General features: G+C 41.9%; 1 protein-coding gene across 3 annotated transcripts in view; it reads right to left on the bottom strand.

The window, feature by feature from the left end:
• Nucleotides 1-10,956, bottom strand: part of LOC147034257 (uncharacterized) — an 88,457-nt gene extending 77,501 nt beyond the window's left edge. The window contains exons 1-4 of one of the 3 annotated variants that reach the window (XM_085879522.1): nucleotides 10,811-10,875; nucleotides 10,123-10,240; nucleotides 4,996-5,085; nucleotides 1,579-1,701 (exon numbers count right to left, since the gene is read on the bottom strand). In XM_085879522.1, the coding sequence (XP_085735648.1) occupies nucleotides 1,579-1,701; nucleotides 4,996-5,034 (162 nt within the window). In that variant the 5' untranslated portion in view covers nucleotides 5,035-5,085; nucleotides 10,123-10,240; nucleotides 10,811-10,875. Of the gene's footprint in view, nucleotides 1-1,578; nucleotides 1,702-4,995; nucleotides 5,086-10,122; nucleotides 10,241-10,810 lie in introns of all 3 variants that reach the window. The other 2 variants (XM_085879503.1, XM_085879513.1) reach the window with 2 other exon arrangements.
• Between the last annotated feature and the right edge of the window lie 6,126 nt (nucleotides 10,957-17,082).

The following is a 17,082-nucleotide window of genomic DNA, read 5'->3' on the forward strand; positions in this document are numbered from 1 at the left end:
GTGTGATCCAAAGAGGAAGTATTCAAAGTGGTCGACTGTTGTGGTCACTTTGATATGGCATGCCGGATTTGAACCGGGCAACCGGAATGCTCTGACTGCTGTTACACTGCCCTCCAGATGACATCCATTCTACTGGAAATCCTTACCGTTTCACCCTTCCCACGTCTAAGCTTAATGCTCACCTCCATTTATCCCCCCACCCCTTTCCCTTCTATCACTTGTGGAAGTCTTCCCAAGTCTGTTGCTAAATGCTCTTACCAGGCCTTCAAAGTACGATCCCCACCACCACCTCCATGGTCTATCCTATTTATATCTCCGAGCCTTTGCTCTACTTGAGACACTCTCTCCCTTTCACCGCTCATGCTGCTGAGCATCTCTACATTCTTGTCCTCATGCACAACCCTTGTCCCACCTTATGTCTGTTTACCCTTTGTCTTCTGTTGTTTTGACATCCATGAGCCTTAAAACATGAATTATAACACAAGTTATAAGAATCTGAGAAAAACAAGAGTCAACTAGAGCGGGCACTCGGTAGAGCGCATACCTTCGCCGCCGCAACTTTTTTCCAGGCACATTTGAAAAACGTCATTTTAAAACGTCCATGACGTCACAACCGTCAGTCCGATTGACGTCAAATTTGGTGTGTAACCTCCTTGAAGGCAGTCCAACAAAATGGAATGATAACCACTGAAAAATTAAAAAGTTGAAAAATGACGTCATCTTTTGACGAAATTCCGGGGACGTCACGTCCAATCGGGGACTACCATTCTGAAAGCTCGTAGTTCACTGAACGTTTTAACGTTGGTTTTATGTCAATAGCTCTATTAGATCTGAAGCTATGCCTACAACTATATTTTGACCTTGAAGTGAATACAGAGTGAATTGGCAAAACCTGTACATCAATAAACAGATATGTTGGTACTGATCCTAATACCTGGATTTGGGAGACTTTGCTTGATAAATTATATATATATTTGAATGTAAAATATCAGGACATTTTAGCCACAATTGAAAAACGTCATGTTCAAACGTCAATGACGTCATAACGGTCAGTCCGATCGAAGTCAAATTTGGTGTGTGACGTCCTTAAGGTGAGTCCTACAAAACGGTATGATCAAAACTGATGAGATCGAAAATTGAAAATTTACGTCATCTTGTGACGTCATTTAGACGCACTTCCGATGACGTTAGATCAAATCCGACACTACATATCCGAAAGGTATCTGGTCATGGAACAATATGGCGGCGGTTGCATGTCGATAGCTGTATTATGAAGGAAGTTATGCTCAAAAGAGTGTTTTTGACCTTTCCATGACCTTGACCTTTGACCCGATCGCTCCCAAAATCTAATCAAATCGTCCTTGGATACTCACGAATCATCCCACCAAATTTCATGCAATTCGGTTTAATACTTTCTGAGTTATGCGAATAACAAACAAACACACATATTCACAAATAAATAAATACACAGCGACCAAAACATAACCTTTCGCAGAATGCGAAGGTAATGATGTAAAGTGTAGATAAGAAAAAGGATGGCTACAGTAAACTACACCAAGACATAACAAAGGAGATAACCTTCTCGTCGAGCTGGTTGAACACAAACTCAATAACGACATCATCCTCAAAAGACAGCATCTGTGTAATCTTCTGAGTTATCCAGGGCTTAATAGTCTCCAAATTCACTTTGGTCATATCAACCTGGAAGGGGGTGAGAAAAAAACAATTTATTAGTCCATACTTCATGTTTCTGACTCCCGTACTTAATCAGCCCGTCTTAGCATCACCAGTGAAGCCAAATTAATTCATTCCACTCGACAGAACATCATAGCCCTTGACTAAAAACAAGAAACATAGCAAGGGTAGAACTCTACATTGTTGAAAGGGTATGCCATCACACTCCTTCTCAACCAATGAAAGCAGAAAAATGAAAAATCTTCACAATTGGTAAGTTGCTTTGCAGTTGATCCATTGCATTTAGGCTAGTGTCCACCCATAGGAGAAATCAAAGGGTGACAATTACAATATTCATCAAGTGCTTCATCTACTCCTTGTATGCTATTGAAATAGTTGCAGGGCTATCAAGTATCAAGCTGTCTGGTGTTGATAAGAAAAAACTCCCAACATAGTGTGATGACATCATGATGTCCAAAGCTGACAACGAAATAAAAACAAATGGCATAAATAAATAACATGGCGGGACCATTATACTGTTCTCTGTGTTTGAAAGACTTATGGAAAAACCTCCCGAGATTCTAACAAGTTTTGAGGGCAAAATACATTTGATCATCTCGTTACATCATCAGTGGCACCAATGACATCGTGTATGGTCCTACGCAACAATTCTTTCCATGTTTTTTAGTGTGTGGACAACTTCTTGTCATAAGACAAATTCAACCACAAATGTGAAATGTATTCTTTAACATGACATTCACAAGAACCACTTTCAAACAATGGGTTATCGTGCAACTTCAAAACAACCCGTGCATCCTGTTATCTATACTATAAGATCTTTCTCTGTCTGTGTGTCACCAAAGATGGCCGAACAGATCTTCATCAAACTTTCAGAGGTTCATCACTGAGTGTCACAGAGTGTTTCAGGAAAAAAAATTAAAAAGCGGATTTTACTTTTTAATAAAATCGTTCTATTGTACCTAGGCCTTTGTAGCGATGTGAAAGGTGACATTAAAAGAACCCTGACTCCATTCCTTAATGGGTGTAGGGAAGTGTTTTAGGCCCCCACAAAAACAGAACAAAAAAAATTGGATTTCTTCTGGATACCAAGAGGATTAGAACAGCACCAGGCAACACCAGGTACCCCTGCTAGTATTAAATAAGGCAATTGTGTGTGTGTGTGTGTATGTATTGTTACAGAAATGGCCCTTATTGGACTACTAAATATAGGATTAGCTCAGGCCCCCTATTAAATGCATGTATAGCTGAGTTGTGTGGTAAAATGGACGTAACGTGTGTCGGGAGCTGTAAAAGGCTGTTTTGTTGTATGTGCCATGGTGGTGGAACAAGGGCCCCCTCTTCTTCCTCCCTACTACGGACAATAGGCCCCGCCCAGTCGGCTGGGAGAGTGTGGCCAAGGGGAGGAGGTGGAGCTAGAGGGAGGAAGTGATGCGAAGGGGAGGGGCTTTTGTCGACTCCGCCGAGAGAGGCGTGCTCGTGGAACGAAAAGAAAACTGTAAAGAGAGAAAAGGGTAGAGTGTTTGGAAAAAGGAGTCGCTGAGAGGAAGGAGTCCTTGTGTGTCGAAGGAGCTCGTGCGTCGAAGCGGGCGAACGAAGGCTTCGTAAAGAGAATCATGTGTGGAAAACAACAGTTGGGTTTTAGAGGCCTGCTCGGAGTGGCTTCGAAGTGAGAGAAATGAAGGCTTCGTGAAAAGGTTGAGTTTGGAATAACTGCAGTCGGTTGAGAGGGTGCTCGTGTTTTGGAAGCGAGCGAGTGTAAGAGAGGCTGCCTGCACATCGGGCCGGTGATTGACTCTTGTGGGGAGGTGATCGACAGGTTCGGCCTGTGTCTGGCCGTGGAGCCTCCGTCCTTACTCACCTCACGGCTGGACACATTGTCGATCCGCCTGGGGAGCTCGGCACCTCGATTTGGGCCTTGTCTGATGCACAGGCCAGGCCTGGATTTGTGTGCTGGACCAAGAGAGAGATCGGCTGAGGCCCATCGTTGATCTGGTGGACTTGTGCCGTCGACATTGCGCGGGGCCGGAACGCGTTGAGGAGAGCGTGTGCACACGGTGCCTTGAGGGAGCAAGAGTACGACGCCTCCATTTCGCCACGCGGCACGTTCGAGCGGGAGTTCGAATCCGTGGACATTCGCCTGTTGCGAGCGACATTCGTGCTTTTGACACTGTCCTCTCGTCCATGAGACATCACCAAGTACTCCGTCTTGTCTTGCATGCATGCAGTTTGTCTGTCTGTCTTTGTCTGTACGTTGTCTAAGGCATATTTCGGTAGCGACCCCCACGAAACCTTTAGTCCGTGGTTCCCAAGTTAAGAACGGGTTGAGGATTGTTAATAAAACCATTGTCGTGAATTTTGCTGGTGTTGTGATCCCCGATGTTCCCCAATAAATCTGGTTAATTCGTATGAAGTTGCTGCTATGGATTAATTTGTGTCGCGTCGAGGAACGATCCGTTCGATTGGCATATAAAACCAAAAATGGTTACAGACTGGCAGAAAACGCTCGGCATCTGACAAAACCAGTCTGTAACCAGGGGTTCTATTTCCCCAACTGGCAAGGTACAAGGATTACGTTGGTATCGCGATTGAAGGCGCGTGACCCGAGGCCTTTGCTGAGCCGGCCGGCGTTATAAACCCCGGAGACGGTGGTGGTGAGGGTGGCGCCTAGGACCGGGTGAGAATCCCACCACCCCGGATCCGCAAGAGTATGTACGTTTGTATATCTGAAAAACATTAAAAAAAATAACAGGGCTGGTCCAATCACCAACAGAGTTTGCGTACATATTGGTAGTACTCAGGGTCTGGTCATGGACACAAAAAATATATGAACATCATACACCCCCCCCCCCCCGCAGGGGCCTTGCCAATGCTCCCAAAGGGAGCGGCTGTTTATAGTTATGTAAAAACTTTATTTTCTTAACATTCAAAATCCTCCTGGAGATATTAATTTAATTTATTGTATGTGTGAAAAAACACATGGAAATTTTACATTCACTGTCAATTCAAAATCAAAGCTTGAGACAATTATAACAGAGTGTTTACATCATCACATCAAACCCTTTTGCATTAACGTTGAACATGTGAATTGCATTTGGCACAAATTATTGTCTAAAAACGAGACAGCATGAAGTAATATCAGATCCTTAAAAGTCGATGCAACAAATAAACGAGGCCATCGGTGAGGTCTGGAAACCTCACACAAGAATTTCAAACCCACAATCCCCAATACACATTAGGGAGCGACTGTTGGCTCAGAAACCTTTGAGACATGCAAAGCAAGGTATGTAGAATTTTCCTTACTTTCTTTTCCAAGCCATCGGCAAATTTCATCTCTTTCATTAGCTTTTTCTGTTTGTTTGAAAAGCGGTTGTCCTGGTCGGCACTGGTGCCCTGTGGGGAAATGACAGAGAAAAACAAAAACAAAAACACAAAGAACACATGACTAAATGAGAATTGTATATATATATATATTATTCTTGACTGAATTACATCCCACTAGCATTTGTGAAAATAAACCCCAAACTTTACACCAACATACAAAATTGACTTGTGGGGTAATATGCTCCTTTCTAGTGATCAGTTCACTAGTTGAAAGCATGGTGAGACAAATTCTGACTGTTCTGCAAATGTTAAACATCTTGGGAGGACATCATCATTTTGATTTTTTTATACATATCTATGTATTCATTCTTCCAGTTTGTTAGTACAGCATGTGGCTGCAGGCTCACATTTGGGAAGCAACAAACACATAGGCAGCACAAGTTGGGACATTTAGACAGGAAAGGCCGACAAAACAGGGTAAATGTGGAAGAGTTTGGGTGGAGAATAGAGGAGAATAGAGGAGTGAGAGTATATTCAACACAAATGTCCTCAACAGTATTAATGGAACATTTATGGTGCCATTGTGTATACAGTCGTGCACGCACGCACGCACACGCACTCCAATGTACATTTTACACTCATTTATGATTTTTTAGACTTGATGCCTTAACCAATGTACTGAAAAATTTTGTATTTGCACCTCGGAATTTTCGAGTTAACGTTTTTTTTTCACAAAAATATATATATTTTTTTAATTTTGCATGGAAGGGGAATGAACAGATAACGTATAGGACTCCACTTCTCTCATCCTCTGTCACGTGGTCTGTAATGCACCCGTGAGAAATCTAGTCTGACCTTCATTGATTGTATTTTGTGCCAAACTCTCCCAAAATGCACAATTGTTATGTAAGTTGCCCCACTAGTGGGGCAACTTAGATAAATATAGCATAACAATTGTGCATTTTGTGAGGAAAGCACCAAATTTGGCACACTCATAGCCTAACATATTATGAACAGATTTGGATATTGGGCCATATCAAATTCAGCCGCTGATGGCTGTGGCAGCCATTTTCCACTGCCATCAAAAATTTTGAGATGGCCCAATATCCAAATCTGTTCATAATATGATAGGCTACTAGTGTGCCAAATTTGGTGCTTTCCTCACAAAATGCACAATTGTTATGCAAAGTTGCCCCACTATACTTAAAATACTTTTTAATATAAGTACTCTCAAAAGTAGTGATTTGTAACATGCAGTCAAAAATTTTGAGTTTTCAAATTGCTGCCAACAGTCAGTTTATTCATCATGAAGAATTTTGTTGGCTGATTTACATAATCTAGTGACTGGATCATTTACACAAGAAAACTGAAACCTTTTGGAGGAAAATCTTGGATGCTATAGGTGTCTGAACTTTGCTCCAGACTCAACGACACTGAAATTTACTCCGGTTTTACCCCAAGTGTTCACCATGTTGACAGTTACACAGCTCTTTTAAATTTTTGTCACTGAAAGACACACACATTGGCAAACTGTGGAAGAAAATTCAAGAGTTGTTCTCAATCCCTTCTATTTTTAAAAGGCCCACTATTTAAAAAAAACACATGTTCGATGAAAGATATAGAATAAAAGCAATAGGTGTGCTTTTGAAGTCGAAGCCATGCCAAACATTCATAAGTTGGCACCACAATGATTAAATTGTTGTGTTTTTTGGTCAGAACAAGTATGTGGTTACTTTAATTTGGCTCATTTTTTTTAAAGGATATTTTAGCTTAAGGCCACCGCCAATCTCAACTACAAATTAAGACACATAATGTTATCATAATAATCACCATTATAAATATTAATTTGCATATCTGTTTATATACTTAGTGTACATTGTACAGAAGTCTACATCCATTTGTAAATGTAGGTACAATATCTGATTCAACTTTTTTTTTCATAATTTCATATAAAATTGTTTGGACAAATGTACTTGGATCCATTGTACAAAGTGAACAGTGATTAGTTTTATAATTGCCAGGATATAATAAAATGTAAAAATGAGCATTGGCAGTTCCTACAGGGCTGTGTATTAGGTTAAAGACTAAATAAGACAAGTCTGAAGACGACGATGGTTCACGAGCGGTATTTGACGATGTAGATTGTTTCAGAAGTCAAGGATGAGACAATGTGATAATGTTTGACCAAGTTATAAAAATGATCAACATGATGTGGTACGAGTGACAGGTTATTAGCTGCAGAATGTCGAAAACCCGGTTTCGTTCAACAACTTTCAAAACTTGACCTTTGCATAATCTTTAAAGGTCACAAAACAATGTTGTGGACATTGAAATAAGGAAACAGGATACATGCTATAGCTTATTGGAGTTAGTTCGTCGAAGAAGGTCAAAAAGCCGGTTCGATTACCACAACTTTGAAAATTTGACCTTTGTGACCTTTAAAGGTCAAACGTCAAGGATTATGACCTTTGGTACAAAACTTCCTCTGGAACATTCCAGGAACAATATAACGTCATATAGGCTATATGGAATTTCGCAGTCATTGGATTATCCATACTTTGATGAAATCAGCGTAAAAACAAACTTGAAGGGGGTGCCATGGGCAAGGTGTTAGAGATGGAGCAAAATGGTTTCAAGACTTTAGGTGGGGAGTGACCTCAAGATTATGCATAAAAATATTGTCACCCTAGCTCTCAAAGTTTGGGTGGTCGTATGATTTTTATGTCAAAATTCGAAATTTTCTAAGTTCGTGACCTTGTGACCTTGACCTTGGGACGAAAATGAAAAAAAAAAAAAAAAACGAGCTCTGTGGGGCTATGCAGGTGCCATTCGGCTAACCAAATACCGAAACCCGTCAGATTCGACAAACCCCCAAGAAAAAGATGCAAATTGAAATCGGCTACCCCCTAAAAACACGTTTTTTTGGGCGTGGCTCCACCCATAATGGGCACACCACACCCATTTTCAGGAAAACACGAGATCATGCTATAAACCTCCCACCAAAATTTTGTCAGGATCGGATCAAAACCCACGGAGCTATGCTCTGGACAGACAGACATACAGACAGACACAAACAGACAGACAAACACCAATAACGAATATAGTGGTCACTTATTTTTTTCGTGAAAATATTTTTTTCATGAACCAATAGTCACTTCATGCTTAACTTTGGAAATGATTTTGGTACACTTCTTTAAGCTTTACCAAACTGATTTATATATTGTTAGATTCCACTTAAGTCATACTTCCTTACAATAGCTTTATTTTTTCTACATGTTTGTGAGTAAAAATTTTATTTAAAAAAAAACCTTACCTTTTGGGACTGCAGAATCATTAGAAAGTCAAGCATTTAAAAAAAAAAATTCGTTTAAAAATAGAAAGAATTGAGAACAACTCTTGAATTTTCTACCACAGTTTGCCGATGTATGTGTCTTTAAGTGACAAAAATTTTAAAGAGCTGTGTAACTGTCAACATGGTGAGCATTTGGGGTAAATGTCAGTGTCGTTGAGTCTGGAGCAAAGTTCAGACACCTTTTGCAGCCAAGATTTTGCTCCAAAAGGTTTCAGTTTTCTTGCGTAAATGATCCAGTTACTAGATTATGTACATCAGGCAACAAAATTCTTCATGATGAATAAACTGACTGTTGGCAGCAATTTGAAAACTGAAATTTTTTTGACTGCATGTTACAAATCACTACTTTTGAGAGTACTAATCTTAAAAAGTATTTTAAGTAGAACATTTTGATGTCAGATTCTGAAAGCCTCACTAATAGACACCATTTGTGTGAATTTTAAGAACTCGGTTTGTAAAACTCTGGAATTTAGAGCCGTCCAAAAATGCTTCAGATACAAATCTGCAACTCGTGACTGCCAGAATTGAAACACCCCTGGGGTGTTTGCAGGGCCATATCTCAGACACTACTTGGAATTTTGAGCGAAAACTTGGCAAACCTTCCTCATATATGTAAAGGTAGCTGTGATAATTTTTTCAGGAAAATCTGAGGGGGTCACCGCAGAATTTCATTTTTTTTTAGCTGAGTTGACACGGAATGACCCATTTATAAAATCATGCCTATGGGAAAATAGTATTCTATTTCCGTTTGTATATTCAGTTTTTTAGGAACGCATCTCAAGTGTAAATCAAGGAGTCTCTGTGTATGTCTATTGTGCTGTGGTGTTGCTGATCGATCTTTGCACAAATAAAAGGCAGTTGTTCATGAAATTGAAGTTAAAACAAGAAGGGTACTTTGGTAGAGCGCATACCTCCGCCCCGTAATGCCTGCTCCACGAGAACATATCTGGCCCAATACATGTTTGAAATATCATGCTATATATCGGTTTTGAGCCCTATCTCTCAATGGTGAAGAATCACTGAAAAAAATTCTAGTCGTCGGATCCAGATTCGGATCTTCACCAAAATCGAATCAATATGTCATGGTCGACACACCCAACCTGCCCACCAAGTTTCATCCGAATAAGTCTACAACTTTTTGAGATATCGGACTATATATCGGTTTAGCCCTATCTCTCAATGGTGAAGAATCACTTAAAAATTATCAGATCCAGATCAGGATCTTCACCAAAATTGAATCATCCTTGTCACACACCCAACAAGTCCACAAAATTTCATCCAAATCCGTTTGCACGTTTTTGAGATATCCTGTACACACAAAAAAACAACAAGAAGTCATGCAGAGCACAATACTCGCAAAATCCATAAAACAAATTTGACCTCAAAAATAATTTGTGCTTGAATACAATGACAAAATATGAAAATCCTCTTCAAATTTCAAGTCAATCGGATGAAAATTGACAATTTTGGAAATTCAGCCTATGTTGACCTTTTGGCCTATGTTGACCCCAAAAAGTAATTGGTGGGTGAATTCAGTGACCTGGTATGAAAACACTCTTCGAATTTCAAGTCAATGGGATGAAAATTGAGGATTTTAGAAATACCTCCTTAGTCGTTGACCTTGCACCTATGTTGACCTTTTGGTCCATGCGACCTCAAGAATAATTGGCTAGTTCAACTCAGTGATCTGAAATATAAATAATCTTCAAATTTCAAGTCAATCGGATGAAAACTGAGGATTTTAGAAATCTCACCCTAGGTTGTTGACATTTGTCCTATGTTGACCTTTTGACCTCAAAACAAGAGGCTTCTTCCTTATGACAAACTCCACCATGTGGTGAAGTTTCGTGAAGATCGGTTTAAAATTGTGACCTGTAGGCAACAATCAGACAGACAGACAGACAGAAAGGGGGTGAAAACACAACCTCCTTCACCTTCGGTGGTGGAGGTCATGATCAACCACCTTGTTCATCATTCGCACAAGGTTTTGTTTTTTGAAGGTCAAGGTTCGACGGCAGGTTAAACTCCTCTCTGAAGAATTGGATAATATGAGCAATCGGGTCAATTTCGCCTCCTTTGTGAAACATGAAAATGTACACACAAATCGAAAGACACTGAAACGTCTCACAATTTGGAATACCTTCATTACAAAATCCATGGGTTACGTGTGCGAGTTAATACAATTTCGACTCCACACGTCATTGCTAAACAAATGATGTGTGCGAAAACACGGAGATAACGCGGAGTGAGGCCCGGTCAAAAAATGCGCCATTTTAAGCCGTCAATCCGAGCACACGAACATCCAACACATGTATTAACACCACGCTAAACTACCCTCTGGTTAAGCACAACGTAATCCCTTTTGCTCCGTTAACCATCACAACACAATAACTCGTCAAGTTGTTAGCTCAAGATAGTAAAGCCATATAATCACATTCGTACACGAAAAAAACCCGCGTCCATGTTGTCGCGGATTCGTGACGTCACGACCTCGTTCTAGCATCCGGAAGTCTCTTCGGTGATATGTTGTTGCGCTTGGTGCTGTTTGTCGCGTCAATCCTGAGGAGAAATATTTAACGACCTGATTGGGCCCGGTTGGTTTGTGAAGGTTAAAATCCGCTCATTAAAAAAAAACCTAATGTTAGCCACGTGACTCAAAACAATGTTAAAATCAACGCATATTCGGAAGAAAAAAAAAAACCAGCATATGGACCAGCCGAGCTAAAACTAAAGCGCAACACACCTTTAACAGCATACCGAAAGTAAAAAGGATCCTCTTCACACAAATGGGACAAAATCTAAACACAGGAGCTACAAAAAACGGCAACTCTGGAAATAAAAAGTAAATACAAAGTAGTGAAAGAACAGATATTAAAAAGCCATTCGTCGGTTTCATCCCATCGTGCCAATGCCAAATTCACATCCCAGCACAACCATCGCACTGCAAGTCGCAATCAGTGTTGTGTTTGTTTTTTTTAACCCCGGGAATTGTAGACGGTGTATCGGCGCACATTAACAGGCCTACCGGCTACCCTCCTCCTGAAAGGCAGCAGAACACACACACACACGAATGACGTAATGTGATGACACAAAATGACAACAGGGATTAATCGGATCTGACTGGTACAACGAGGAAACCCGCACCAGACACTTCCAGAGTGAGAAAAAAAACAAACAACAAATTGGGTTTCATTATTGTTCTCTGAGATCTCTTTAATTGAGACGAATGTTGATCGTCTCCAATGGTGTGTGTTGGACACACACAACATGGCCAAAAGTATGTGGACACCTGCTCGTCCAACATGTCATTCCAAAATCATGGGAATTAATATGGAGTTGGTCCCCCTTTTGCTGCGATAACAGCCTCCACTCTTCTGGGAAGGCTTTCCACTCAATGTTGGAACATTGCTGTGGAGATTTGCTTCCATTCAGCAGCAAGAGCATTTGCGAGGTCGGGCACTGATATTGGGCGATTCGGTCTGGCTCGCAGTCGACGTTCCAAATCATCCCAAAGGTGTCCAGTTTGGTTGAGGTCAGGACTCGGTGCAGGCCAGTCAAGTTTTTCCACACCAATCTCGACAAACCATCTCTGTATGGACCTCCCTTTGTGCACGGGGGCATTGTCATGCTGAAACAGGAAAGGCCTTCCCCAAATTGTTGCCACAAATTTGGAAGCACAGAATCGTCTGGAATGTCATTGTATGGAGTAGTGTTAAGATTTTCCTTCACTGGAACTAAGTAAGGGGCCGAGCCCAAACCATGAAAACAGCCCCAGACCATTATTCCTCCAACACCAAACTTTACAGTTGGCACGATGCATTCGGACAGGTAGCGTTCTCCTGGCATCCGCCAAACACAGATTCGTCCGTCGGACTGCCAGATGGTGAAGCGTGATTCATCACTCCACAGAACACGTTTCCACTGCTCCAGAGTCCAATTGCGGTAAGCCTTACACTACTCCAGCCGACGCTTAGCATTGCACATGGTGATCTTCGGCTTGTGTGCAGTTGCTCGGCCATGGAAACCAATTTCATGAAGCTCTCGACAAACAGTGCTTGTGCTCACGTTACTTCCAGAGTCAGTTTAGAACTCGGTCGTGAGTGTTGCAACCGACAACGGACGATTTTTCTGCGCTACGCGCTTCAGCACTCTGCGTTCCTGTTCTGTGAGCTTGTGTGGCCTACCACTTCGCGGCTGAGCAGTTGTTGCTCCAAGACGTTTCCACTTCACAATAACAGCACTTACAGTTGACCGGGGCAGCTCTATTAGGGCAGAAATTTGACGAACTGACTTGGAAAGGTGGCATCCGATGACTGTGCCACATTGAAAGTCACGGAGCTCTTAAGTACGGCCCATTCCACTGCCAATGTTTGTCTATGGAGATTGCATGGTTGTGTGCTTGATTTTATACACCTGTCAGCAATGGGTGTGGCAAAAATCACCAAATCCACTAATTAGAAGGGGTGTCCACATACTTTTGGCCATGTAGTGTACTGTGTGTATATATATATATATATATATATATATATATATATATATATATATATATATATATATATATATATATATATATATATATATATATATATATATACGTGTTGGGCTGGAGTAATATATGTGATCTCATGTTGGCTTAGCTGACATGCAAAGGGTGTTCAAAAGGTTCCCGAAATGAGATACTGTGCTGTTATGAATGTTAGATACTCAAACTTGTACATACCAATTAACATGCACCCATAATATTTCCTTGCTGTGAATGCAGTCATTGTCATGTTGGACGTTTTAAAGGATTCAACTGCTCTATTACAGTAGCAAGCAAATATAACCTGTCTCTTCTTTGACGGGGGTATTCTCTCTTTATCGAGTGCAGCCTGTGGCTGCTGGTTGCATCATTGGTTGGGACGCAGCTATGCCACTGATGCAGTGTCCCCCTTACCAGTACACTGGTACTCATTTTGCCGACCTCGGAAGGATGACAGGCTGAGTCAACCTCCTGGTGTATTTTTAATTCAGCGGCCAACGGGGCTTGAACTCAGGACCCTAGGATCCCAAGCCGCTACCCGAACCACTAAGGCAACACCAAGCTTAACAGGGGTATTAAGGTGGAGGGATAGTAGGGAGGGGAGGGAGAAAGAGAAAGAGAAAGAGATAGAGGGGAGAGAGAGAGGAGGGAGGGGAGAGAGAGAGGAGGAGAGACGGAGGGGAGAGAGAGGAGTTAAAGAGAGGGCAGGGGAGGCAGGTAGGATGTGGGGAAGGATGGAGGGAGGGGCAGAGGATGGAGGGAAAAGAGACAGCGGGGAGGGCAGAGGACAGAGGAAAGGGGAGAAGACAGAGGGGAGGGAAGGGGAGAGGATGGACAGAAGGGAGAGGAGAGGACAGAGGGGAGAGGAGAGGAGAGGACGGAGGGAGGAGGGAGTTGAAGCTAGGAAGGGGAAACGAGCGAGGAAGGGGGGGGATAGTGACACCTCACCAAACATTGCTATACACTTTGGGAGTGAGGGGTGCAAAAGATAGAAAGGTGAGGGGTGAAGGTGGCGTGAGCAAAGAGAATGATGGGTAATGCTTTATGACTGAACACACATACTACAAAAAAAAAAAAACTCATGTCAGAACAACTGTACACACAACGACACATCAGAGTTTGTAAAGTAATCCACTGACACATCTGCAAAAACTTTCATAGTTTCAGAAAATTTGTGGGAACATGAACCAAAATAAATCACTGAAAACATAGAAGTACCGCTCATGTTCAACCTCATGATCCCATCGAGCGTGAACATCAAAAACAAAGCACTGCGACCAGATATCATATTTAGGTACAAAAAAGAGAGAAGAAGGCATTGCTAATTGAGGTGTTAATCCCAGCAATTTTGGACTAAACGATACAGAAATCAATAAAATGACCAAATACCAAGACCTCAAGAAAGAAGTGAAAAAATCCTGGAAGCTGAAGAATGTCAAACTTGTACCAGTGATAGTTGGAGCTACAGGTATGATGAAGAAGAACCTCACAGAGATAATAAAAACCATCCCTGGGAATATTACTACAAACAAACTGCAGTTGGAAGCTGTCAGGGGCTCAGTGACGATCCTGAAGAGAGCCCTCGGCACAAAACTTTGAGAACAGAAAACTTCACAGCTTGGTCGATAAATTGTGGCCCCTTACCAAAATGAAGGTTTTAAGGATAAAAAAAACTCAAAAACCATTTTCCATAATAGAGTAATTACATCTCTTCTTTTGGAATTGTAGATGATGACTTGCAAACAAAGCCTCAAGGGTGGTGTGTAGAAGCGCTTTTAAAAATAACAATCAATACAAGGTGTAGAGAGGTGAAATTTGCTGCATGTGATGCGTAACGCGTGCAGAGTAAAACGAGTGTTCATATACGTCCATAGGATGTCTAATAAATAAAGAAGATATAAGCACACAGCTGACACTATGCCGAGGCTTCATACTTTGGCACACGCATGAGGCTGCACAGTCAAAATGAAACATCTGTGGGTAATGAAATAAAGTTGAACACGTGTGCTTGGATGAATTTAATAAATAATGTTGAACATGCTTTAAAGTTAGGAGTATGGTCAAGGACTTTTGGCAAATGTTACGTCTTTATCTTATCTGTACGAACAAAGAGCTACACTTTCTTACTATACACACATCCTGAGCAGAGACTGTGATCTCAGACTTCCCCATCCTGCCTCAGGGCACACCTGGCCAGATATGGAGCTGTTTTACCTTTCTGTTTTAATTAATTCTTGCTTTACAAAGCTTTCTTGTCGTTTCACATTGATTAACTTGTTTTCCTATAAATGATGCTTTGATTATAGACCACACCCTATTAGCAATAATATAAAACTCAGTAACCTTTTGTCTACAGTTAGAGAGTGCTTGGAGATTTTCGAAGCAGCACTCGCTCCGCACGTCTGTATTATGCAATAAACGATCATCGTGGACTATAAAGTCTTTTCTGATTTATCGATATCCTAAAATTCCACTACAAAACTTGGCGCAGCGAGCAGGGCCTTCTGAGTCGGGAGAGTGGAGAGGGGCGATTGTCGGGCAGACAGCAAGCACCTGCCATCAAAGGGGGGGATCAGAGAAAAGGTAAGAGACCTTTTGAAATCTTTCTATAAAAGGTGTGTTGCTGTAGCCAGGTGGCTTGCCCCATTTCTCTCTGTGGACATTGTGCAGGCCCAAACCGAAATTTAAAGGTAAGTATACAGAGATCGTTTATCTATCTATAATTCCAGCAATCTCTGTGTGTGTCTGTGACCGCTGTTTCTCGAGAACCGCTGGTCCGATCTCATTGAAACTTGCCAGGTATATTGTTGGGGACCTGAGTATGTGCCTTTTCAAGGTTTGATATTAATCGGGCAAGTGGTTCCCAAGTTATGGCTATTTATTTACCAAACCAACGACAGGATTCCATATGCATTTGTTTGTATCGTGCTATGACGTCACAATTCTTTTTTTTGCACGTACGGCAATGCACATATGGGCACGCACGTACGGCATGCACGTATGGGCACGCGAGAGCGAAGGAACAGCCTGTGTGGTTGTTGTTTCTGGCACGTGGTTTGAAAGTTTTTTTTTGCACGTACGGCCACGCACGTACGAGCATGCACGTACGGGCCCGCACTAGTCTATCTATAATTCCAGCAATCTCTGTGTGTGTGTCTGTCTGTGTGTCTGTCTGTGTGTCTGCGACCGCTGTTTCTCGACAACCACTGGTCCGATCTAATCGAAACTTGCCAGGTATATTGTTGGGGCCCTATGGATGTGCCTTTTCAAGGTTTGATATTAATCGGACAAGTGGTTGCCAAGTTATGGCCATTTATTTACCAAACCAATGACAGGACACGGTGTTATGACATCACGATTGACGTCACCATTCTTCTTTTTTTTTGCACGTACGGGCATGCAAGTACGGCCACGCACGTACGGGCATGCGGGAGTGAAGGAACGGCCTGTGTGTTTGTTTCTGGCACGCGGTTTGAAAGTTTTTTTTATTTTTTTTTGCACGTACGGCCATGCACGCACTAGTTATATAAAATAAGGTGGTGTCGTGTCGGGATAGTGTCGGGATTGCCTGATGTGGGGAGCAAGAACTCCAATAGAAGTAAGGGACTTGTAGTTCTTTTATATGGTCTAACATCTTGGCAGCAGTAATAAATCACCGAGTCGCAGGCGGTGGCGAAAGGCGTTGCGTAGAGAGTTGTAAAACTGCCAAGTCAACAAACGGCGGAGGCACTGCATAAAAAAATACAAGACGCTGAGTCAGGGGTTGGCAGGAGGTGCAGGTTAAATCTGCCGAGGGCAAGTGACAATGTGGGGTAGTAGGCACACCAAGGTTGCGAGAGCCAGGGGCGGTAACGAGGAAAGCATCGCTATGAGCTAAGCAATAGGAACACCAAAGTAAAATTGTGTTCTGAGGACTGCCTAGTACTCAAAGCGAGAGTGGAATAAGGTATAAAAATGGAAAATACTCCAAAGAAGCTTAAGGATAGCGATTCTCCCGACAGAGGGACATGTGCTGAATACATATGCAATATCTACGTAACAGGTACTTCAACAGATGGGAAGTAATTTGTGAATTGGAGTAGAAAAACAAAAATTAAGCTTTCCCCAAAGAGGAACATGTAGCAGGGATAGGACAGGAAACCTAATGACTTGTTAACAAATCTGTTTGAGAAGAGATCAGAACAGTGCTGGC

Source organism: Eptatretus burgeri, chromosome 1 (genome assembly GCF_056783735.1).
Source record: "Eptatretus burgeri isolate ZD-2024b chromosome 1, Ebu_testis_v1, whole genome shotgun sequence".
In the NCBI taxonomy this organism is placed as follows: domain Eukaryota; kingdom Metazoa; phylum Chordata; class Myxini; order Myxiniformes; family Myxinidae; genus Eptatretus; species Eptatretus burgeri.